The 25,913-nt window shown below is 40.5% G+C and overlaps 2 protein-coding genes across 3 annotated transcripts in view; one reads left to right on the top strand and one right to left on the bottom strand.

The window, feature by feature from the left end:
• LOC100380685 (autotaxin) overlaps window positions 1–5,149 on the bottom strand; it is a 35,213-nt gene extending 30,064 nt beyond the window's left edge. The window contains exons 1-8 of the mRNA XM_014141680.3: window positions 4,857–5,149; window positions 3,240–3,345; window positions 2,642–2,797; window positions 1,961–2,086; window positions 1,469–1,529; window positions 1,097–1,194; window positions 409–488; window positions 70–189 (exon numbers count right to left, since the gene is read on the bottom strand). Of these exons, the coding sequence (XP_013997155.1) occupies window positions 70–189; window positions 409–488; window positions 1,097–1,194; window positions 1,469–1,529; window positions 1,961–2,086; window positions 2,642–2,797; window positions 3,240–3,345; window positions 4,857–4,874 (765 nt within the window). The 5' untranslated portion in view covers window positions 4,875–5,149. The remainder of the gene's footprint in view (window positions 1–69; window positions 190–408; window positions 489–1,096; window positions 1,195–1,468; window positions 1,530–1,960; window positions 2,087–2,641; window positions 2,798–3,239; window positions 3,346–4,856) is intronic.
• Window positions 5,150–5,594: 445 nt separating this feature from the next.
• Window positions 5,595–24,956, top strand: LOC106569928 (DEP domain-containing mTOR-interacting protein). 2 transcript variants are annotated; one of them, XM_014141683.3, is made up of 6 exons: window positions 5,595–5,712; window positions 7,508–7,587; window positions 22,913–23,044; window positions 23,171–23,241; window positions 23,389–23,493; window positions 23,674–24,956. In XM_014141683.3, the coding sequence occupies exons 3-6, from the start codon at window positions 22,936–22,938 to the stop codon at window positions 23,800–23,802; spliced, it is 414 nt and encodes a 137-aa protein (XP_013997158.1). In that variant the 5' UTR covers window positions 5,595–5,712; window positions 7,508–7,587; window positions 22,913–22,935; the 3' UTR covers window positions 23,803–24,956. The 2 variants fall into 2 exon arrangements, with proteins under 2 accessions (XP_013997158.1, XP_013997156.1); XM_014141681.3 differs by lacking the exons at window positions 5,595–5,712; window positions 7,508–7,587 and adding an exon at window positions 21,759–22,085.
• The last annotated feature ends 957 nt before the right edge of the window (window positions 24,957–25,913 follow it).

Genomic DNA, 25,913 nt, shown 5'->3' with positions numbered 1-25,913 from the left:
TATTGGTGTATTTCCCTAAGTTTAAAAACCGTGTAAGTGTGAAGAATTGGACAGTATCTATACACTCACAGGTTGGCCACCCCACCAGCGGTGGTTCAGTTTCTCCCTCCCCCTCAGGTGGAAATTGGCGTCAAACACCGGGTCATGCATGGAGTTGCCCACTATTCCATGAGACTCAGGATAAAGCCCCTTGAAAACATCACAACTCACAGAGTTACCAGAGAAACATCATTGAAACGTAATTGATCTGTTTAAAAGTTGTTACAATGTTATTATAATGTTGTTACATGTTGTTACAATGTACATGGACATGTATTGGAAACCATCTAATTGAAAACATATTTTATTTCAAGTTTCAATAAAACAGTGGAAATTCATATGGACATGCATCGGAATAAGTGAACATACCGTGGCAAGAGTATACAAATTGGGGAAAGTTTTGGAGGGGTACACTGGTCGCATGTAGGGTGCATGAGTGCCACATGTTCCTATATGGAAATAAATTAGCCAATGATCAGTAGCCTAGAATCTTTCATCACACTGCATGATAACTAAACACATCCATTCTGATCTAAAACATAATAGAGTAGAAGAGAGTAGCAGGTGTTTTTTTTCCTAGAGACCCCTATGCCTTCTAGGGAGTTTTTCCTAGAGACCCCTATGCCTTCTAGGGAGTTTTTCCTAGAGACCCCTATGCCTTCTAGGGAGTTTTTCCTAGAGACCCCTATGCCTTCTAGGGAGTTTTTCCTAGAGACCCCTATGCCTTCTAGGGAGTTTTTCCTAGAGACCCCTATGCCTTCTAGGAAGTTTTTCCTAGAGACCCCTATGCCTTCTAGGGAGTTTTTCCTAGAGACCCCTATGCCTTCTAGGGAGTTTTTCCTAGCCACTGTGCTTCTGCCTCTGCATGGCTTGCTGTTTGGGGTTTTAGGCTGGGTATCTGTAAGGTACTTTGTGACATCTGCTAACGTAAAAACGACTTTATAAAAGAAATGTGATTGACATGCAAGTTGCCTGGGTACTTCACCTTTTCTGCCTTCAACGCCATTAGCTACAGTATGGCCTATCTAGTGTCAGGATGTGAGTGGGAGTGACTTACTCAGTTTCTCCATGTTGGGGATCACCGCTTTGCCCTTCTTCATATAGGAGGCCCGGAACCCATCCACCGACAGCATGATCAGAGGAGGGCGGATAAAACTGGGAAGAATGATCAAATACTCAAAAGCTGTCATGGAAAATGAAATGTTGATAAGACCTCACTTCTTTAGTTTACACAAATGATGTGGGAACCATATGGCCTAGCTGTGTTAGGTCAAAAAGTGCCAACAGGGTTACAGGTTCCAGTCCAAGTTGGAGGTGACTGCTCAACTGCTGCCACTTTCCCCAGACCATGAAGCCATTGTCGCTGTTTCTGAGGATAAAATCATAAATAATTTTAAAAAACATTATTGAGTTTTTGATTCAAACTTACCCTGCAGGACATTCAGGGCCTGTGATGTCCTTACACTCACCGTCCACCCATTTAGTGTCTCCTGCAATAGGAGAATTTGAAAAGTCTAGCACATGATCTAGTAAAAGTCTGTTGCCGGTACATTGGAATTTGATACAAAATAAGAATTTTCTTCACACTGCTTGCTGCAAAGTTTCACTTCTTCGTTTTGAATGTATGCAGATTAGCAAGGGTTGTCAGAGTATGAGGATGATACGTATAATACATGTATACCATGAAGAATGTGAAAGTTACTCACAGCTTGCACTTTTTATCGGTTCATTATAGAGCAAACACCATATGTGAAGCTAATGCACTTCTGTCCAAAGGAAAATGCAAGACAAGAACCCAAAGCCCACATCCTATGTCACGTTCTAACCAACTGCCTTCCCATTTGGGTCTCAATATGGAATGAACTGACCTAAATTAACTTTCTTCAACAGCCTTTCATACATCCCAAGTTTGAGTGTGTACCTTTGCAGAGGGCTTTGTAGTTGGTGCAGCAGTCTCCTTTCTCCAGACAATCTTCTGAGCAGTGGCATGCATGCTCATCATTCCTCGTCTCCCCACAGCGATCTTCACTGCACTCAAAGCCACCCGCTGCACCAGGGAAGGGACATAAGAGTCTGTATTCAGCATCAACAACTAGCTACAACAAGACCATAGTCATGACTCATGCACACAAATCAATCAGAAAGCAAATTCAATATCAGCCATTGTTTAATTTGGTTCAATTATTTTCAACAGTAGTGGATGGGTATAATCTGTTCATATTGGGGATTGTAAACTTGGTGGTTCGAGCCCTGAATGCTGATTGGCTAAAAGCCATGGTACATCTGACCGTATACCATGGGTATGACAAAACATTTATTGTTACTGCTCTAATTACATTGGTAACCAGTTTATAATAGCATTAAGGCACCTCGGGTGTTTGTGGTATACGGCTAATATACCACGGCTAAGGGCTGTATCCAGGCACTCCTTGTTGCGTCATGCTTAAGAACAGCCCTTAGCCGTGGTATAATAGCAATAATGCACTTCGGGTGTTAGTGGTATATACCACACCCCCTTGGGCCTATTGTGCAATTATACCATGGCACCACAGTAAGAGACACCGTAAGAAAAAATAGTTCAAAGACAAGCTGGTACACAAACCTGTTTTTAAACAGTGCTCATCGAAATCTGAGCAGCAGCTGTAGTAGGTTTTGCACAAGTTGTCACATCTGCAACCTGGCGGTAAAGCTTCTTCCAATTCGAAACATCTGCCCTTACATGATCCTGCTGAGCTAACCCACAGGGAGTCTGAGATAGCTGGGACAAGAGAACACCATTACACAATGCTAAAGAGACACGCCAACTCCAAGTGACTCTGACTCAACTTCCATGGACGTGTCCTAGTATGGATACCATATTCACTAGAAAATACTTCAGTGCATTGAAAATGTAGCCTGGTAAACACAGTTTGTGTGTTGCACATAATAAGCTATGGCATTATGACAAGGCAAAGGCTAAAGGCGATCAAGCTGCAGAAAATGTAACGTCAATCTTAAATATTGGGTTACTACAGTTCCAGAAAAAAGATGCAATATGGAATAAAATGAACGGTGGTGATGCCAAAGAACAATTTCCATCCTCGAAGGGACAAAACAGTTATATTATTCTCTATTTTACTCTACTGTAATAAAACCATTATTAGCCAATTGAGTGTCAGGGCAGGAAAGGCCAGATGTCAACACATAGATTCATTTCTCACTTTTGGTTTGTGGCGGAGATCCTGCATCTTCTCCAGGTCGACTTGCTTGAAAGACATATGCCACACTAACACTGGATCCCGTAAGGAGTGCGAAGACAACAACTAACTGAGAAGAAGAGATAGACGTCATCCTAAAGCTGTTCACACAACATCAGAATCAAGGAGTCAAGCCTAGACCATGAGGTAATCCACCTGATGAATTCAAACAAATCCAAAAATAATTTTCTACTAGTGCGAAAATACCAGTTATAGGTAGGTACTGTGACAACTTAGATTTTTGTATACTGGTCGATGTCAATTACATTCAAATATTCAAGCTGTGCATGATTTAGCTTACACTGTACAATGGAACCAATGGAATAGTCCCAAAAGTGCACATTTACAGCAAAATCAAGTGCACCTCAAATAGGCTAATAAGTATTTGACCTACAGCCTATATTTGACTCTGGTCTAACCATAGTACCATAATTTTGACAAATATTTTGTTACTAGTGTATGTACTGTATGTGTTGAGCTTGAAATATGATTCAACAATCATTGAAGAGAGGAACATAATATTTGTTTAGCTTGAAATACTCCTTTAAATTCATCACAACAAGTGGTTGTCTTTTGTTATTCCATAAACAGCCCACGGATTGATGCAGTTTGAAGAGGGGTTTGTTTTCGTAATGGAGAACAGAAAATCTGAATTTATGTATAATAACTTAATTATCATGGCAAAATATTTCCTACACAAATGTTGCTTTTTAAAAACTACCCCCATGTTCATTGTATTTTGAACAAGGTAGCGTTATATAAACAATCCTTGAAATAACTTAAATCCAAACAAGCCCTTTGTCTTTAATAATTTTTGTAATTTGATCCCTGAATAGACCACCATGTGGATTTATTTAGAATTATATTTTTTTTGTACAAGTTTGCTGGGCTATTGAAACAAATAATTTTATATGTGACATTTTCTGGGGGGATAAATAAATAAACATCTCAATAAGATGCTGATATTTAAGTAAATTAAGAGAAGACTTAAGTGAATGTGATTAATTATAGGCTAATCGATCTGAACAGAGGATTCCTGTCACTCATTTGCGTCAATATTGTTTTCAAGTTCATCTGAACTGCTGCAGTTGAACTGATACATCTAACACATAGGCCTGCCTATTCCGTTTCAGTTGAAACGTTCAAAATAATAGCTGGCATCATTTAAGATGAATGAAAAACAATTCGTCACAGAACATAATGGAGCCTTACAGTACATGACTGTTCAAAATATTAATCATTAGCCAATTAGCTTGTTTACTTGCCCGGGTAAACAAGTGCGTGTGCCACTATTTACAGACTGTAGCCTACCGACAATTAGGCGTAGCCTACCGACAATTAGGCTATTCATTAATTGTTTATTTTTCGTTGAAGACAATATATTAATGAATAGGATGAATAATTACATACGTTTACTAATAGCTCGCTTGCAAGATCTGTCAATACGATTCAAAGTACAATTTCTTCCCTACACCTATCAATATGTTGCAAGGACGCATTTTGTCAGGTTGTCCAAAAGAAATCCAAGAATTTCAATACTACATTTCAGATTACAACAATTATGCAACAACTTTACCGTACCAATTTTCCCAGTAACATGTTCCAAATAGCGTATCCTCCTCTTTAGCATTCCCCAAAAGAGTCCAAAAATTGTGGGCAAAGTCCACCTCTGACCGTTCTGAATCGATGACCAGGGCGCAGGGGTTCAGCGCTGTTGAGTTGTCTTGCTCAATTTGCTTTTTGCTGCAAACCAATGCGGATTCAGTAATGGTGACAGCTGCACTGTGGTACAATGGTGCTGCTGGCAGATGTTCTGTAAACCATAGTCAGCACTAAACTGTGGGTTCACTCGACTCGCGCAATGACAGAGGGAGAGGGAGAGAGAGGCGCTCAGAGAGAGAAGGGGGTGGGTTTTTATAAAAACAACTTTCTCTACTACAGTTTATGTTGAAATGACAGCTGTAAAATCATGTAGCTGCCAAATTTGAGAAAACACCACCCCAAGAACTTGCTTGGAAAAGGCCTTGGGAGCATAGATGAAATTGCCATGGGGATGGGTCCCCCCTCCAATATTCTGAAAAGGTCGACTGCCCCCCCACAAAATTATATATATCTCCTATATTATTTTTTTTGGGGGGGGGGGTTGGGAGCCCCCTGGAGGTCAGAACAACTCAGATAGTATATGGACATGTCATTAGCAATCTCAACGTGTATAGAATTGCGGGAAATTTGCTTTAACAGTTGACTTTGGGCACGAACAAAAGAAATGGGGTGTGCCTTTGGTGGTTCATCGACGTGTGATTTTGGTCATGTGTGCCACGACCAACATAGCTAGTTTGTTAACTAAGCTAGCCACTTGTAGCTAGCCAGTAACTCCTCCAGTATGTCTTGATGTAATTTCACAGGATTTGTTTTTGGACGGAAGCTGTAGAGATTGGTAAGAAATGCCACTTCTGTAGCCAAATATCTTATTCATTCATTTATTTAGATTTTTAAGCATTAAATGACCTGGTATGATGGTGCATTGATCAGGTATACAGTTTAAAGCGGTTATTTTTGCGTTTTTGTCAACCTTTAAAGTAACTGTGCAGTGTTTGCAGATTTCGATGAAATATGACCTATAATTAATTACAGCAGCTTTTCTGTGTTGGAATGGTGTGGGCGTACCCCAACAACAGAATGGTGTGAGCATATACCGGTCATACAAAATATTCCTGCGAGTAGAACGTTGATTGGCCAGATCATCCTCCTCTATAAGGAAGTGGCAAGCATTTTTTAAACAGTATGTTTGAGATACAAGTTTGAGGTGGGGTTTATGAAGTGTTTTTTCTCCTATTTATACTTTAGCCACAAATATGAGTATAGGATGAGTCAATAACATTACTTGGGTATGAGTTAACAGAATATTAATGTCTAAAAGTGAGATTTTCACTGGACAGTTACTTTAAACTGCAACATTTTCCCTCATCCTCTTGGCAACATGGGAAGAATAGCATGAGATGAGCTATAAAACAGCAGATTTTAATCCCTGCCCCAGAATTTACTTTAAAACTGCAAAATTGTCTCTCAGATTCATGACACAATGTGTAGAATAGCATTATTAAACTGCAAATGTTTCTTTCTGCCCCATTGCAAAATGTGTTGAAATGCAGGAAGTAAGCTGTTTTCATGATGGGGCTTTCACTTATCCTTTCACTTATACTGTGTTTTCAAAATACCCCTCCATATACCCCTCAAAATATCTACACCCTTGCATGGGAGGTGAGTGCACAGAGTGATTCAGATATGTCAGATATGGCATGTGTCCCCTTGTCGACCTCTACTTGTGGTGCTAGGGATTTGACTTGAAATTGACACCTTATTGAAATATGTTTTGAAAATGCATGGAAAAGCACTCCTCTTGCCCTTTGTAATTGCCTGTGTGATTTTGACAGGGTAACACATACTTTTTTAGGTATGAGGCCTCGATTTCATTTACTACAACAAATACTCCCCATTCTTTATAGTTTACCGATCATTCTGTTCTGTTTACTAAGTCAAAGGGGGATGTCACAATGCAAAGGGAACAGTTACTCAATGCTCCTCTCAAGGCTGTCCCAGAAGTATAGAGGGTTCAACCCGCCCACAGGGGCATCTTTCAGTGCATGCTGATATACAGTACAGTACACAATGTTATATTCAATTCATTTCGCAGGGGCTCTGACTCACAGAATTATAAAGGCGCCAATGTTACCAATACTCCGAAATCTGTATTTTTATTCTGGCAGTCAAGCTCTTTACAGGAGCCTCTCTGTCACTGCTTTACTGTTTTGAAACTAATCAGCACAACCTTTGCTTGAGGGCATCCACTTCCTAAAATGTACACTGATGTTATGAAATATTTATGAAACAATGTTTTTTTATTCAGCCGTTGGAGGCTTAGGGAGTCATGGGTAGCTGTTGAATGACACAGCATTAAGACTTAAAGCTTGTCCTGTCTAATTAAGCTATTAGGCCTCTGGAGCAGATTATCTGGCATGGCCATGGAACAATTTGATTGGGCCGTGAACCTCTGCTACCTGGAGCTATGCTTACCTCTCTGATCCTACAGGAAGTTGGATTGGATAGGGTTTCAACTTCCATGTCACCTGGGGACCAGATTAATTAAACATTTTCTTTCTCTCTCTTTCTTCTCTCTCTCTCTCTCTCTCTCTCTCTCTCTCTCTCTCTCTCTCTCTCTCTCTCTGAAAAAGGGCTTCATTCAACTTCCTACACGGACTAAAATGACAGACTGTCTTGGATTGGACACAGTCTTGTTCCCCCTCAGGCTCTGGTTGGTTAACTTTACTATAAGGACACTTATTGGTTATGGTTTCTAACAACGTTATCTTGCAATTTTTGACCAGAGAATCCTGCATGTAAGAGCCCTGGAGTTTATTTTTTTCGAACTCCAGATACACACCACAAGTTGAAATGGTTAAAGAAAATTCATTAGACAAAGAAGAATATCAGGAATTTGTGAGTTTATCACTGCTCCACATGCAGTATTGCTTGAGACCCACCCTGTTTCAGTCTTTGTACAGTCAAAATTGTCATCCACTATGACAGACCTAAAAGGAAACATTGTTTCCACTCTAGATTAATTGAACATATTAAGAATTGCCCAGGAATAAAATTGACAGTAATATGGTTATAGGAAGTGAGGTCAAGAGTATACTCAAATAAGCTTGTGCTGACATTGGTTGAGAGCAATGTGAAAGAGCACACCAGTGCACTTTGGACAAAGTTTGTAAATATTTGCCCTACCACACACACACACACACACACACACACACACACACACACACACACACACACACACACACACACACACACACACACACACACACACACACACACACACCTGTATCAACGTAAAGATTACTTGTCAGCCTATGAGGCATTTCTCTGATCTTTATTAGCCAGTGTACCTTATTGATGCCATTGGGTTTCTTTCTGACAATGATGGTGTCTGTCAGCTAATCCCAGTTCAGCTAGGTCTATATGCCTCAATTAAAGTGAATGGAAAATATATGATTTTATTTGGTGCTTATCCATCTATTAATTTGAGGCATGTAGCTGGATCTACGCAAACATTGGATTCATAATGAGAGACTACTTCTGAGGTCTGAAAATGTTATGATTTCGAAGTGGACTGTCCCTTTAAAGACAGCATTGTATATTTGTGTATGTTACCCTTTTCTTGGAATATGTATTCCATGTAATGTTTACAGAAGACTAATCATATTAAAGGTAATCTCGGCAATCCAGAACCAAATCTTGCTTGACTGCTAGCTTCCCGCCGGCTTCTAGATTTGGGTCTGCGGGGAAAGGCTGAGATGTTTCGCCTAGTACAAGTGGCAGAACCACGGCGGACAAGTCGGTAGCAGACAAATCAACATCCCCTCCCTTCTTAAAGCCTCGGCCAAGTCTAAGAGCTAAATGAACCCCTCCTTTTTCCAAAATCCAAAAGATGCCAGCCAGGTGTAGGTGCACTCAAACAAAATAGTGATTTGTCCAAAGAAACAGTGACACAAAAACCAGAGCACCAGTAGAATTGTTCCTCATAATACTAATATCACATAGCCTATGGACAGATGTAACATTTGACTGTTTTACCTTATTCATGTTGTTTATTGCTCAGTGTGTAGTGGAGGGTTACATAGAATTTTGACAACACAGCCCGCTAATGTAAGACCATTGACCTACAGTTGAAAGTCGGAAGTGTACATACACTTAGGTTGGAGTCATTAAAACTCGTTTTTCAACCACTCCACAAATTTCTTGTTAACAAACTATAGTTTTGGCAAGTCGGTTAGGACATCTACTTTGTGCATGACATAAGTAATTTTTCCAACAATTGTTTACAGACAGATTATTTCACTTATATTTCACTGTATCACAATTCCAGTGGGTCAGAAGTTTACATACACTAAGTTGACTGTGCCTTTAAACAGCTTGGAAAATTCCTGAAAATTATGTCATGGCTTTAGAAGCTTCTGATAGGCTAATTGACATAATTTGAGGTGTACCTGTGGATGTATTTCAACGCCTACCTTCAAAATCAATGCCTCTTTGCTAGACATCATGGAAAAATCCAAAGTAATCAGCCAAGACCTCAGAAAAAAATTGTAGACCTCCACAAGTCTGGTTCATCCTTGGGAGCAATTTCCAAATGCCTGAAGGTACCACGTTCATCTGTACAAACAATAGTACGCAAGTATAAACACCATGGGATCACGCAACCGACATACCGCTCAGTAAGGAAGTGCGTTCTGTCTCCTAGAGATGAACGTATTTTGGTGCAAAAAGTGCAAGTCAATCCCAGAACAACAGCAAAGGATCTTGTGAAGATGCTGGAGGAAACAGGTACAAAAGTATCTATATCCACAGTTAAACTAGTCCTATATCAACATAACCTGAAATGCAAGGAAGAAGCCACTGCTCCAAAACTGCCATAAAAAAGCCAGACTACGGTTTGCAACTGCACATGGGTACAAAGATCATATTTTTTGGAGAAATGTCCTCTGGTCTGATGAAAGAAAAATAGAAGTATCAGTCTCATCAGTATCATATCAGTTTGTCTCTGTGGATGGTTTGTCCTCTGACAAATCAACTGTAAATTTCGTTGTTCCTCAAGGTTCTGTTTTGGGACCACTATAGTTTTCACTATATATTTTACCTCTTGGTGATGTCATTCGGAAACATAATGTTAACTTTCACTGCTATGCGGATGACACACAGCTGTACATTTTGATGAAACATGGTGAAGCCCCAAAATTGCCCTTCCTGGAAGCCTATGTTACAATATAAGGAAGTGGATGGCTGCAAATTTTCTACTTTTAAACTCGGACAAAACAGAGATGCTTGTTCTAGGTCCCAAGAAACAAAGAGATCTTCTGTTGAATCTGACAATTAATCTTGATGGTTGTACAGTCATCTCAAATAAAACTGTGAAGGACCTCAGCGTTACTCTGGACCCTGATCTCTCTTTTGACAAACATATTAAGACTGTCTCAAGGACAGCTTTTTTCCATCTACATAACATTGCAAATATCAGACATTTTTGGTGCAAAAATGTGGCAGAAAAATGTATCCATGCTTTTGTCACTTCTAGGTTAGCCTACTGCAATGCTCTACTTTCCAGCTACCCGGATAAAGCTCTAAATAAACCAGTTAGTGCTAAACACGGCTGCTAGAATCTTGACTAGAACCAAAATATTTGATCATATTACTCCAGTGCTAGCCTCTCTACACTGGCTTCCTGTTAAGGCAAGGGCTGATTTCAAGGTTTTACTGCTAACCGACAAAGCATTACATGGGCTTGCTCCTACCTTTCTTTCCGATTTGGTCCTGCCGTACATACCTACACGTACGCTATAGTCACAAGACGCAGGCCTCCTAACTGTCCGTAGAACTTCTAAGCAAACAGCTGGAGGCAGGGCTTTCTCCTATAGAACTCCATTTTTATGGAATGGTCTGCCTACCCATGTGAGAAACGCAGACTCGGTCTCAACCTTTGTCTTTATTGAAGACTCATCTCTTCAGTAGGTCCTATGATTGAGTGTAGTCTGTCCCAGGAGTGTGAAGGTGAACGGAAAGGCACTGGAGAGACGAACCGCCCTTGCTGTCTCTGCCTGACCGGTTCCCCTCTCTCCACTGGGATTCTCTGCCTCAAACCCTATTACAGGGGCTGAGTCACTGGCTTACTGGTGCTCTTCCATGCCGTCCCTAGGAGGGGTGCGTCACTTGGGGGGTTGAGTCACTGACGTGATTTTCCTGTCTGGGTTGGCGCCCCCCCTTGGGTTGTGCCGTGGCGGAGATCTTTGTGGGCTATACTCGGCCTTGTCTCAGGATGGTAAGTTGGTGGTTGAAGATATCCCTCTAGTGGTGTGGGGGCTGTGCTTTGGCAAAGTGAGTGGGGTTATATTCTGCCTGTTTGGCCCTGTCCGGGGGTATCGTCAGATGGGTCCACAGTGTCTCCTGACCCCTCCTGTCTCAGCCTCCAGTATTTATGCTGCAGTAGTTTGTGTCGGGGGGCTAGGGTCAGTCTGTTATATCTGGAGTAGTTCTCCTGTCTTATCCGGTGTCCTGTGTGAATTTAAGTATGCTCTCTCTATTTCTCTCTCTTTCTCTCTTTATTTATTTCTTTCTCTCTTTCTTTCTTTCTTTCTTTCTTTCTTTCTTTCTTTCTTTCTTTCTTTCTTTCTTTCTTTCTTTCTTTCTTTCTTTCTTTCTTTCTTTCTTTCTTTCTTTCTCTCTCTCGGAGGACCTGAGCCCTAGGACCATCCCTCAGGACTACCTGGCCATGCTGCTGCTCCAGTTTCAACTGTTCTGCCTGCGGCTATGGAATCCTGACCTGTTCACTGGACGTGCTACCTGTCCCAGACCTGCTGTTTTCAACTCTCTAGAGACAGCAGGAGCGGTAGAGATAGTCTGAATGATTGGCTATAAAAAGCCAACTGACATTTACTCCTAAGGTGCTGACCTGTTGCACCCTCGACATCCACTGTGATTATTATTATTTGATCCTGCTGGCCATCTATGAACATTTGAACATCTTGGCCATGTTCTGTTATAATCTCCACCCGGCACAGCCAAAAGAGGACTGGCCACCCCTCATAGCCTGGTTCCGCTTTAGGTTTCTTCCTCGGTTCTGGCCTTTCTAGGGAGTTTTTCCTAGCTACTGTGCTTCTACACCTGCATTGCTTGCTGTTTGGGATTTTAGGCTGGGTTTCTGTACAGCACTTTGAGATATCAGCTGATGTAAGAAGGGCTTTATAAATACATTTGATTTGATTTGATTTAGAACTGTTTGGCCATAATGACCATCATTATGTTTGGAGGGAAAAGGGGGAGGCTTGCAAGCCGAAGAACACCATCCCAACCGTGAAGAACGGGGGTGGCAGCATCATGTTGTGGGGGTGCTTTGCTGCAGGAGGGACTGCTGCACTTCACAAAATAGATGGCATCATGAGGCAGGAAAATTATGTGGCTATATTGAAGCAAAATCTCAAGACATCAGTCAGGAAGTTAAAGCTTGGTCGCAAATGGGTCTTCCAAATGGACAATGACCCCAAGCATACTTCCAAAGTTGTGGAAAAATGGCTTAAGGACAACAAAGTCAAGGTATTGGAGTGGTAATCACAAAGCTCTGACCTCAATTCCATAGAAAATATGTGGGCAGAACTGAAAAAGTGTGTGCGAGCAAGGAGGCCTACAAACCTGACTCAGTTACACCTGCTCTGTCAGAAGGAATGGGCCAAAATTCACCCAACTTATTGTGGGAAGCATGTGGAAGGCTACCTGAAACGTTTGACCCAAGTTAAACAATTTAAAGGCAATGCTACCAAATTCTAATTGAGTGTATGTAAATTTCTGACCCACTGGGAATGTGATAAAAGAAATAAAAGCTGAAATAAATCATTCTCTCTACTATTATTCTGACATTTCACATTCTTAAAATAAGTTGTGGTCCTAACTGACCCAAGACAGGGAATTTTTACCAGGATGAAATGTCAGGAATTGTGAAAAACTGAGTTTAAATGTATTTGGCGAAGGTGTATGTAAACTTCCTCCTTCAACTGTAGTTCAAACAATGTAATGTAACTAAAAAAACATATTTGAACTTCTTGTACCGCATGCTGAGAGGCTGGTTGAGGGGTATTATTAATTTATAGTATTTTGAAAGCCATAGTTAACAAGTTTGAGAATTGTGAGCGTTGGCAGTTTGCTCCTTGAAAGGCTGACAGGTTTGAGGCTGTCTCTATGCTCTGCAAAATAAGCAGCTTCAAAAGACATGTCTCAGCATGGAATTAGTATTGTTCTTCGGGTGATTCCATATGAGATTGGCCCAAAGATTTTGACTTTGTTTTGGATCTTCAAGAAATCCATAGAAAGGTCATTTTGGGGAAGGATGTTTGGCATACCTTTGAAATCTGTATCCCAAATAATTACTGAAGTTGGGAAATTTGTGACATTTTGGCCTTACCCAGTCCTTCTTTTAGACTACAACGATGAAGGCCAAAATGTCACAAATTTCCCAAATTGAATCAATTCTTTCTCAGTAATCATTGTGGATACAGACTTCAAAGGTATGCCAAACATGCTTCCCCCAAATTACCTTTCTATGGATTGGTAATGGGTAAAAGCACAAGAACTACTGTACGTAGGTTTGTCCTCTAATGCACTGCCCTTCAAAACTACCACATCCATGATGCCATGGGATATGTTTGCGCTTTTGTGCTTTGTGATGTACAAGGTACATAGAAGAGGGGTCCCCTAACCACATATCTAAAATCAGATAACCCTACTGCCAGTTCTAATCTTCTAATCTTAACCATTTGTGGGATTAAAAAAATATGTTATACTGTATCAGTTTTTAGGAACTTGAATGTCATTGGAGGAACATTCCTCCTCTATTTAAATTGAATAAAAAATGTATACATACGCTCTAACCACTTGGCTACCATATTTAGTGATGAGACATATTTATTCAGTATAGATTAATCTAAAATGATGGGATATATGGGAAAATATTAATCTATACTGAATAAATATCATGTCTTGTCACTAAATATGGTAGCCTAGTGGTTAGAGCGTTGGGCCAATAACTGAAAGGTTGCTGGATTGAGTCCCTGAGCTGACAAGGTAAAAAATCTGTCGTTCTGCCCCTGAGCAAGGCAGTTAACCTTCTGTCCCTGGGCGCCGAAGACGTGGATGTCGATAAAGGCAGCCCCCCGCACCTCTCTAATTCAAAGGGGTTGGGTTAAATGCAGATAACACATTTTAGTTGTACAACTGACTAGGTATTCAACCTTTCCTTATATACAGTATCTGGATAAAAACACTGTTTTGCAATACAGTATCTGGATAAAAACACTGTTTTGCAATACAGTATCTGTATTTAAGGAAACAGCACACCCTATTTTCTGTCCTCCTCTAGGTTCCTATTCAGTATTTAAAAATGGTACATGTGTTACGTTCGTTGATGGAATTGGACCAAGGTGCAGCGTGGTAGGCGCACATCTTTCTTTTATTGATGACACCGAAGAAAAAAACACAAATACAAAACGCAACGCACAGTTCTGTAGGGCTGGAAAGCAACAGTACAAAACAAGATCCCACAAACTAACGGTGGAAAAAAGGCTGCCTAAGTAGGATCCCCAATCAGAGACAACGATAGACAGCTGCCTCTGATTGGGAACCATACCCGGCCAAACAAAGAAATAGAAAAACTAGAATGCCCACCCAAATCACACCCTGACCTAACCAAATAGAGAAATAAAAAGTTTCTCTAAGGTCAGGGCGTGACAACATGGCTTTATAATTTACACATTCCTGAATTCCCAATTAGTTTGTTTAGCCAAAGAGGTTGAAACCTCCCTGGTTTAACTGTTCATTTAAATAGCTGATGATGAGTTCGCATCAGTACGTTAACATTTAATGGTAGTTAGCAAGCAAACACAATCTGATACATACACCATACTGTATATACAAAAGTATGTGGACACCTTTTCAAATGAGTGGATTCGGCTATTTCAGCCAAACCCGTTGCTGACAGGTGTATAAAATTGAGCACACGGCCATGCAATCTCCATAGACAAACATTGGCAGTAGAATGGCCTTAACTTCCAAAGTGATGCTCAGTAACTTTCAAAGTGGCACCGTAATAGGATGCCACCTTTCCAACAAGTCAGTTCGTCAATATTTTGCCCTGCTAGAGCTGCCCTGGTCAACTGTAAATGCTATTATTTTGAAGTGGAAACGTCTAGAAGCAACAACAGCTCAGCCATAAAGTGATAGGCCACACAAGCTCACAGAATGGGACCACCGAGTGCTGAAGCGTGTAGCACGTAAAAATTGTCTGTCCTCGGTTGCAACGCTCACTACCGAGTTCCAAACTGCTTCTGGAAGCAATGTCAGCACAATAACTGTTTTTTCGGGAGCTTAATGAAATGGATTTCCATGGCCGAGCAGCCACACACAAGCCTAAGATCAACCATAGGCAATGCCAAGCGTCGGCTGGAGTGGTGTAAAGCTCGCCGCCATCTTGAGCAGTGGAAACACGTTCGCTGGAGCAATGAAATACGCTTCACCATCTGGCAGTCCGATGGACGAATCTGGGTTTGGCGGATGCCAGGAGAACGCTACCTGACCGAATGCATAATGTCAACTTTAAAGTTTGGTGGAGGAGGAATAATGGTCTGGGGCTGTTTTTCATGGTTCGGACTAGGCCCCTTAGTTCCAGTAAAGGGAAATCTTAATGCTACAGCATACAATGACATTCTAGACGATTCTGTGCTTCCAACTTTGTGACAACAGTTTGGGGTAGGCCTTTTCCTGTTTCAGCATGTCAATGCCCCCGTGCACAAAGTGAGGTCCATACAGAAATGGTTTGTCGAGATTGGTGTCGAAGAACTTAACTGGCCTGCTCAGAGCCCTGACCTCAACCCCATCGAACACCTTTGGGATGAATTGGAACGCCTACTGCGAGCCAGGCCTAATCGCCCAACATCAGTGCCCAACCTCACTAATGCTCTTGTGGCCGAATGGAAGCAAGTTCCAGCAGCAATGTTCCAACAGCTAGTGGAAAGCCTTCCCAGAAGAGTATGTGTCCACATACTTTTGGTCATGTAGTGTATGTCTTGAATTTTCCCTTCTGTTCTACTGCTTTCGGCACCCGTATGTTTTCATCTGTCCATTTTTCTATAGTTATTAAACTTATCGGTGGGACATTTTGCAAGTTTCTGGTCAAACTACCCACCATTGTTGTTTTGAAAGGTAACTTGACTTCTGAATTTTTTACATTATCGAGGGGAGAATGAACAGATAACCATTCAGATCTCTTGCAGTAGCAATTTAAATCTTTCCCATCCGATCGATGATTGAATGATCTGACATGCGCGTTCAAAAGATTTGTGAATTGGAAGCATATTTTTGGAAGAGAATCATTTTTGCTAGATACTGGGGTAAGGTGCTGCTTACTAATACAAGACTTAAAGAGGCAATCAGCAGTTGAAACAATAACAAAGCGTGATCCCTGCCACTGTTTCAGTAAAAGGCTAAGGGATGGGGCTAGAGAAATGTAGCCACTCTCAAATGTATAGACTTAGCTATGGATGCAAGGACTGACGATCCATGATATAAAAGTATAAATGTAACCATAGTTTGAGGCAATACAGCGTTTGTTTACATTTACTTTATGTACAAACATTGGAGTAAAAAAAAGCGTATATTTGGGGTTCTGATGGGGTGCCAGTTGAACTAAGCTCATGAGGCATTTATAAGTTATATTCTTCATGAATCAATCAGAACATACAGTTGAAGTCGGAAGTTTACATACACTTAGGTTGGAGTCATTAAAACTCGTTTTTCAACCACTCCACAAATTTCTTGTTAACAAACTATAGTTTTGGCAAGTTGGTTAGGACATCTACTTTGTGCATGACACAAGTAATTTTTCCAACAATCGTTTACAGACATATTATTTTACTTATAATTCACTGTATCACAATTCCAGTGGGTCATAAGTTGACTGTGCCTTTAAACAGCTTGGAAAATTCCCGAAAATTATGTCATGGCTTTAGAACCTTCTGATAGGCTAATTGACATAATTCGAGTCAATTGGAGGTGTACATGTGGAAGTATTCCAAGGCCTACCTTCAAACTCAGTGCCTCTTTGCTTGACATCATGGGAAAATCAAAAGGAAAATCAGCCAAGACCTCAGAAAAAAATTGTAGATCTCCACAAGTCTGGTTCATCCTTGGGAGCAATTTCCAAACGTCTGAAGGTACCACGTTCATCTGTTCAAACAATAGTATGCAAGTATAAACACCATGGGATCACGCAGCCGCCATACCACTCAGGAAGGAGACACGTGCTGTCTCCTAGAGATGAACGTACTTTGGTGCAAAAAGTGCAGATCAATCCCAGAACAACAGCAAAGGACCTTGTGAAGATGCTGGAGGAAACCAGTACAAAAGTATCCATATCCACAGTAAAACAAGTCCTACATCGATATAACCTGAAAGGCCGCTCATCAAGAAGCCACTGCTCAAAAACCGCCATAAAAAAGCCAGACTACGATTTGCAACTGCACATGGGGACAAAGATCGTACTTTTTGGAGAAATTTCGTCTGGTCTGATGAAAGAAAAATAGAACTGTTTGCCCATAATGCCGATCGTTATGTTTGGAGGAAAAGGGTGAGGCTTGCAAGCCGAAGAACACCATCCCAACCGTGAAGCATGGGGGTGGCAGCATCATATTGTGGGGGTGCTTTGCTGCAGGAGGGACTGCTGCACTTCACAAAATAGATGGCATCATGAGGGAGGAAAACTGTGGATATATTGAAGCAACATCTCAAGACACCAGTCAGGAAGTTAAAGCTTGGTCGCAAATGGGTCTTCCAAATGGACAATGACCTCAAGCATACTTCCAGAGTTGTGGCAAAATGGCTTAAGGACAACAAAGTCAAGGTATTGAAGTGGCCATCACAAAGACCTGACCTCAATCCCATAGAAAATTTGTGGGCAGAACTGAAAAAGTGTGTGCGAGCAAGGAGGCCTACAAACCTGACTCAGTTACACCAGCTCTGTCAGGAGGAATGGGCCAAAATTCACCCAACTTATTGTGGGAAGCTTGTGGAAGGCTACCCGAAATGTTTGACCCAAGTTAAGCAATTTAAAGGCAATACTACCAAATACTAATTGAGTGTATGTAAACTTCTGACCCACTGGGAATGTGATGAAAGAAATAAAAGCTGAAATAAATAATTTTCTGTACTATTATTCTGACATTTCACATTCTTAAAATAAAGTGGTGATCCTAACTGACCTAGGATGAAATGTCAGGAATTGTGAAAAACTGAGTTTAAATGTATTTGGCTAAGGTGTATGTAAACTTCTGACTTCAACTGTATCATCAATTTTTAAGTAAAAAAATGTAGCAACTGCAAATTGCCGTTTTAAACAAATTTGCACTTTGGTGCTCTAGCGTCGACAGCTTGATAAAAAATAGGTATTTTTCCAAATATTTTACCAAGTCTAAATCTGACATTGATTTGAATTTACAGAAAAATACAGTATGATCTACTACCATCTGCATTGGGACTCTTGAACTCCTCATGCTGAAACATAATGTCGCTGCTGGTGAATAGTGGTACTGTCATAATTTCTACTTCTGTGTAACCTACAGTCATATGCTCTTTGTTACAGCACTGTTGCTGTACGACTACAAATATAAGTCTGGCTGGATCATGACTGCTTGTTATTTAACTTGTCCATTGTTAGAAACAAATTTAGATGTCCTCAATAATCATGATCAACAAAATGGTTGTTGTTTGGTAGTCACTGTTAGTCAGTCTATGGCAATGTTCTCTATAATACATGTCCATTTGAGTCATTTAGCAGACACTCTTATGCAGAGAAACTTACATTAGTGCGTGCATACGTTTTTATACTGGTCCCCCGTGGGAATCAAACCCACAACCCTGGCATTGCAAGTACCATGCTCTACCAAGTGAACCACATGGGGCTAATACAAAAAGCATTGTAACAGTGGTCACCGACCCTGGTACTGTTAACACTTTTGCTCAAGCCCTGCACTGCAACACTACATCCAGCTGACTAACCCTTGTCTCTTGAAAAGTGTGTCATTCCTTCAACCATCTGTCAACTGACTTTAAATGGCAATGGTTAAAAAAAGGACTGTGAAATGACGCTGTGTGCCTGCCATTGCTATCATGTAGGCCTATAGCAAGGGTGGACTCTGTTACACATGATACAAAGCAAGGACACATTTAAACTACATTTGTGGTTCAAATGTATTACATGTGCTGATAAACAGTAAGTCATGTGGTAATACTATCATGTTGACTGTACTGTCATCTTGAAATTCTCTAAACTTAGCTTATCTTGTATATTTTTGTCACTGTTCAGTGCAGGCTTTTATGGTCATCTTGACATGCGGAGACATGTCTTGAAGGACATTAGTCCACATACAGCATAGTACATACTTTACAGCTTACTGCACTTATATAACAGTGGCCTTATGTGACTCTCACACTACCTTTTCTGGAAATCCGGAGGCATCTATCTTTGAACAGAGCCTAACTGTTAGTATTAGTAGTATAATATCCAGGAACATTCTGTTATTTTATTTGGGGACATATGGGAAAGAGCTTTGCGTTACATGTGGGTTTTATTGAATTGAGCCCTAAGTCTACAGATGTAGGAGCTTAATTTGTGCTAGTTTGCTACAGCAGGAAAATAATCCTGCAGCAACAAGAAATGTGAATCATTATATGGATTATAATTCATGGACAGGTTTTTGTAGGGGTTGATGCATTTTTCGTTAGGACAAATCAAGTCTGAAATTTTAAAGTGGAAATCGTAAACCTTAGAAGCTTTTTTAAACCTTGAATAGCCTACAAGTTTGCATTTCCTGCTGAGGCAACAGAATAGTGATCAAATGAAGATCGTATATCTGTATGTAAGATAAGGCCTATATAAAGTTATTGAGCTGTATGTTTTCTAAATACCAGAGGCAGTGTGTCATCCATATCAGACTTTATCAGCCTATTGATCATGACTCACCTCTATACAGTGGGGTGCCAGGACAACAACCTCTCCCTCAATGTGAGCAAAACAAAGGAGCTGATTGTGTTCTATAGGAAAGGAGGGCCGAACAGGCCCCCATTAACATCGACGGGGCTGAAGTGGAGCTGATTGAGAGTTTCAAGTTCCTTGGTGTCCACATCACCAACAAACTATCATGGTCCAAACACACCAAGACAGTTGTGAAGAGGGCACGACAACACCTTTTCCCCTTCAGGAGACTGAAAATATTTGGTATGGGTCCCCAGATCCTCAAAAAGTTCTACAGCTGCACCATCAAGCGCAGGCCTGGGCAATTCCAGTCCTTGGGGGCCTGATTGGTGTCAGCCTTTTCCCCCATCCCTAGCAAACACACCTGATTTAAACTAATTGCATTTTTAACTGAAGATCATGATTAGTTGATTATTGGAGTCAGGTGTGTTAGCTGGGGCTGGGGAAAAAGTGTGACACCAATCAGGCCCCCGAGGATTGGAGTTGCCCACGCCTGATCAAGAGCGTCCTGACCGGTTGCATCACCGCCTGGTATGGCAACTGCTCGGCATCTGACCGTAAGGCGCTACAGAGGGTAGTGCGTACGACCCAGTACATCACTGGGGCCAAGCTTCCTGACATCCAGGACCTATATACTAGGAGGTGTCAGAGGAAGGCTCAAAAAATTGTCAAAGACTCCAGTCACCCAAGTCATAGACTGATCTCTCTGCTACCGCACGGCAAGCGGTACCGGAGCACCAAGTCTAAGAGCAAAAAGGCTCCTTAACAGCTTCTACCCCCAAGCCATAAGACTGCTGAACAATTAATCAAATGGCCACCCGGGTAATTAATCAAATTATAACCCCCCCTTTGTTTTTACACTATTGTTACTCACTGTTTATTATCTATGCATAGTCACTTTACAGATTAACCTGTACCCACGCACATTGACTCGGTACCTTAGTATATAGCCTCGTTATTGAGATGTAATTATATTGTGTTACTTTTTGATTTAATTTTTTTTTTTTTTACTTTAGTTAATTTAGTAAATATTTTCTTAACTCTATTTCATGAACTGCATTGTTGGTTAAGGGCTAGTAAGTAAGCCTGTTGTATTCGGCGCATGTGACAAATAACATTTGATTTGATTTGAAGTATGTCTCTACCTTTAAGCAATGTGAGAGGAAAGAGACATTGCTATTGCATATTGCTCTCTGGCCAGGTAACCAGGCAAAGGAACCACAGAATAGAGGTCATTAATGTTATACTACGGATTATGGTGCACTCAGTGTTGGTGTGTGGTCAATGATCATCTTGGTTTGTCATTGAATTATACAATAAACTTTCTCTTGGATATAGTTCACATAATCTAGGACAGTGATAGTAAACTATACAGCAGGATGACTGTATCATATTGTTTTAAAAAGTGTTGAACAGGTTCATTGACCTCAATGACACCCAGCAAACACATGGACACTTTTGTTTCTAGAAACAAGTATGTTTGATCCTATTATGTTCTATTTGCTACTGCTCTTAAATTTCCTGTAGCTTCTTTGTTTTCAAATGACCAATGGTATTATATATGCCTGTTATATAATTGGGTAAATACGTTGAATATTGCATTTGTAGAACCAAATACCTCATGCTGTCAACAGCTAGGAATGTTCTTGATTTATCTCACAGAATTCCATTATCACTAGGCCATTATCAGCAGTTTGTTTGTCTATATGTCATTGTGGATGTTGTTGTTGTTGATGTTGTTGAACCTTCCCGCTGTCCACGTCTTTCATCCATTGACCATGACAGAGAATGTGTGTGTATGTGTGTGTTTATGTGTGCGTATGTATAACAGAGAATGTCCAGTCATTCCACTCCATCTTGCCTGACCACAGTGACCAGTGGAAAACTCCACTGTGTCTGTCCCTACCTCCATTAGAGCATTAGTGATCCCAATGCCTTTCTCAGCTCTTATCTCCTACCCTGGGATAGCCTGGCAACAAGGCATCCCTCAACTCCTCCCTCTCCCTCCCAGCCAGCCTAGACTGTTTACTCTTTCTGGGGGTTAACATTTAACATTTACACCGGAGCACCATAGCTGACTGCAGCATCAGAAATAGTAGACAGCAACTTCCCAAGTTACTTGGCACTTTGGCTGGCAAACCTTTGAAGTGAATTGAATTGTATTATGGGACCTCGGACAGCTGGTAAGGGCTACTTTTATTATGTGAGGCAAATATGTAAAATGTGTTGACTTTAGGTATACTGAAATTGTTTTAGGTTTACTTGCTATGGATAATATATTATTGAGTCTCTTGTTAAATCATAAACATTGGTGTTGAGTTCACCTTTATGAGTGTTGTGAATACAATGGTATCACAAGTAAATGTGGAACTGTTTTCACTTGTACTTGGGCTCTTACTAAGTATTTTTAAATGATCACATTTATTTGTTATTTTGGAGAGATTGAAAACAGTTTTATTGATGACAAATGATAGATCAGTCCAATTATATTCAACTATAAATTAGAAGAGATACAGAACATAGATGAAAGCATTATTGCATTGAGTTTGACTGGGGGTGAATTCTACCTTTATTTGATGTGCCATCATAATGGTATGCTGGTGATTGTTATGTAGCTAAGTGCAGTATCCATAGCTACATGGATAGGCTGGTACATAAATATTAGCTTGTCAGGAAGTGTTATTTTGATACCAATCAGGTCAGGGAGTGTTGATACAGCACATTGTGTGGCTATATTTGGTTAACAGCAGACGCTGAGTTCTTTCAAAACACTCAGATATGAAATGGGAGGCAAGGGGCTATGTGGTGTGTGTTTGATGTGTTCTACTGTAGATACTACAGCACAGAAACCGTTCTGAATGTGTGTGTGAAATTTCAGAATGAATAACATGTCTTCCTTTTGTTATTAGTGCTTTTTCCTCTCAGTACACTTTGTCAATCACTCTCAATTATACAACATGTCTATGTTCTCTCCGTGCGATGTCTCTATATATTCTTCTTCTCCTATCAGTCACTCCATCCAAGGAAAGAAAGATGGTGTCTGGGGTGCGTGATAACAGTCTTAGTAGTGGCAACAGTGGGTATTATAACAGAGGCCCCACGCTTACCCCTACCTCACCTGTGCTGTCAAACCCCAAATCAGGTATGAGTCTCTTTGGTCTTCATCTAAAGCTGTATCACGTCCTCTCTACTGTACAGATTCAATATAAACACCACTGTTCATGATTACACTGAGAACCTGCTAATTATGTGTTTGCTCCATTGACAGTGCTGAAGAGACAAGTGAGTCCAGAGGAGCTGCAGAGACCAGGAGGCCCATACATAAAGAGGACGTTTACAGTTCGTTACCACAGTGTTATCTCTTATGCAAAAAGCATGAAACTCAACCAAATATCATTCAAATCCATAACATTTTTCATGAGTACATTATATTTGTGATTTTACTGACTATTTTCTTTTTAAGTAATGTGATCAATCTATCTCCAGATTGTGGGTGATGCGGTTGGATGGGGATTTGTGGTCAGGGGGAGTAGGCCATGTCACATCCAGGCAGTGGACCCCAGTGGGCCTGCAGCAGCAGTAGGAGTGAAGGTGAGTACCATGGCATTGTGGGACATGTAGTGTAAAGAGCAGCTACAATGCCTCCAGGTTGATAGCTTTGTCAAATCAATATTGTTAGATGGGCACGCAATCAACGTCTTCCTCTGCTGTATGCAACTCTCATAAATTATCTTCAGTACGTACAATATTTGACCAAAGTCTGTTTTCCAGGTGCGCCAGTTTGTGGTCTCTGTCAATGGTCTGAACGTCCTGTCTCTGGACTACAAGATGGTCAGGAACCTCATCCTAACTGGAAAACGAACCGTGGTCATGGAGATTATGGAGGAGTCTGATTGTTGAAGATGAGGTTGTATTGTATTCGGTTACAGTCAACTTAAGGCCTCAGTCACCCATTGGCTCTTGGAGGCGGAAAGCTTAGAGTAAAAATGTGGACTGTATTGGCCCAAATAAATCCATAGAAACCTTATGACCTTGATATGGAGCCAAATGGACTTAGCTACATCATCGACCTGAGACGAGGGTCACAGAAACAGCGACCCCACAGAAACCTGATGAGCCCCACTGTGAAGACGTGTGTTTACATCATCAGTCCGAGACTGACCAGTGTTCCGTGGTTAACATGGTTCCAGCTTGTGCTTTTGTTCTCTTGAGGCGGTTTAGACTTTTGACCTGTGCGCCTACTCATTGCCATCCCTCTGCTGTTTGCTTTTCCATCCACTCCCTCCTATGCTCCAATGGAGGGTTCCTTCCTAGAAAGACAAGTATTTAGGGTGTTGTTGATAAGTGAGGTGGCACATATTGTAAACAACTCCATGCTTTCTGACATGGCAGAGGTGTTTTAAATATAAGTTGTTTTGTTGAATTAGCTTGGCATTTTGCTTTGAATATGTTTGGCATTGAATTCTTAAGTTTGGTAGCAGGAGCAATTTCAACATTGTATTTATATTGGCCTGAAAATAGCACAATACTGACAAAGTGCAGACCACATACTGTCTAGCAGCATAAAAAGGCTTGGATGTCATCTTGGTTTCTCAAATCAAATTAAAACAAATCTGATTTCATTGCAATGTTTTTGGAAACCCACAATACTGACAAAAGTTCAAATCATCAATCAGTAGTAGCCTATCAATATGTTAATCCTTTTTTATTTTTGAAACAACAAATGAATGTATTATGTCAAAGTGAAATAGATAGGTTATAGCAGTGATATTGTGAATTTTGTAGAATACTTCAAGTGTAATGCATGATCACATGGTCCAACATAAGGTATGAAGGACCAAAAGCACTAAAGGATGTGTACTTGTAAATAGCCATATACTGTATGTAGCCTGACCCTATACATTTGCTATGATCAACTGATCTTTAGAGGGTATTAGTGCAGCCAGGCCAGCAAGGAGTATCTACATTTGTGTTAGTGTTTGATCAGTGTGTAAATATTTCAATTAGCAAATGAATGAATAAAATAAAGTAAATCAATTCAAAATATTACCAAATGTGTTTTTCAATGTATCAATGTTTATGATATGATTCATCACTTGCAAATAATACATTTTATAATCTTTAAAAAAAAAGGAATCACATCAAATGAAGCAAATTATTTTAGCAACATCAAGATTATGGCTAGAATTTTTACTCTGCTTCAATCTAATGGCAATAAAGTAACAGCATGTATTGAACCATGACAGGTACTTTAAACTGCAATAAAAGAAGAAATTACCTTGAAGATCATGATCGACAGGATCACATTGGCATTCATAGATTAAGTGGACATAATATCTGGTCAAGGAGAGCATGCTATAATGTCGTAGATGGCATAATGAACTACAGAATAAGGAACAACATTCAACAATGTAAGCAGTGCCATAGATTATATATGGCTCTGACCAGCAGGTGGCAGTATGTACCACATATACAACTCATATTCGCAAATTGGATCTCATTGAATGAATATCCAAATCTCTTTTACAGACTTTTTGAGTACTTTAATATGTTTTTTGTTTTGTCATCATGTTTGTTTGATGTCACATTTGCCACAATAATATTACAATCAATCGATCACATTTATTTATAAAGCCCTTTTTACAACAGCTTATGTCACAAAATGCTTATACAGAAACCCAGGCTAAAACCCCAAAGAACAAGCAATGCAGATGTAGAAGCAAGGTGGCTAGAAAAAACTCTGTAGAAAAGCCGTAACCTAGGAAGAAACCTAGAGGGGAACCAGCATCTGAGGGGTGGCCAGTCCTCTTCTGACTGTGCCCAGTGGAGATTATAAGAGTACATGGCCAATAACAAACTGCAAGCTTTTTCCCTGCATTATATATTTTTTCCTGCATTATTATTAGGGCTGCTATCACTACAGAGTAATAGAGGGATACAAACATATCCAGCTTCTAGCCAGTTAGTGTAGGAAATGTAGGTTAAGATAACTCTCTTGAGGGCATTACAGG

The sequence above is a fragment of the Salmo salar genome, chromosome 14 (assembly GCF_965601325.2).
Source record: "Salmo salar chromosome 14, fSalSal1, whole genome shotgun sequence".
NCBI classification, from domain to species: domain Eukaryota; kingdom Metazoa; phylum Chordata; class Actinopteri; order Salmoniformes; family Salmonidae; genus Salmo; species Salmo salar.
The sequence above is the reverse complement of the archived record's forward strand: the minus strand, read 5'-3'. Positions and strand labels throughout refer to the sequence as shown.

Excerpts from the sequence above, each read along its gene's own strand:
- LOC106569928 (XM_014141681.3), top strand. Across the intron at positions 23,045-23,170 it reads GCTGTCAAACCCCAAATCAG|TGCTGAAGAGACAAGTGAGT; the intron begins GTATGAGTCTCT and ends CTCCATTGACAG. Across the intron at positions 23,494-23,673 it reads CAGCAGCAGTAGGAGTGAAG|GTGCGCCAGTTTGTGGTCTC; the intron begins GTGAGTACCATG and ends TCTGTTTTCCAG.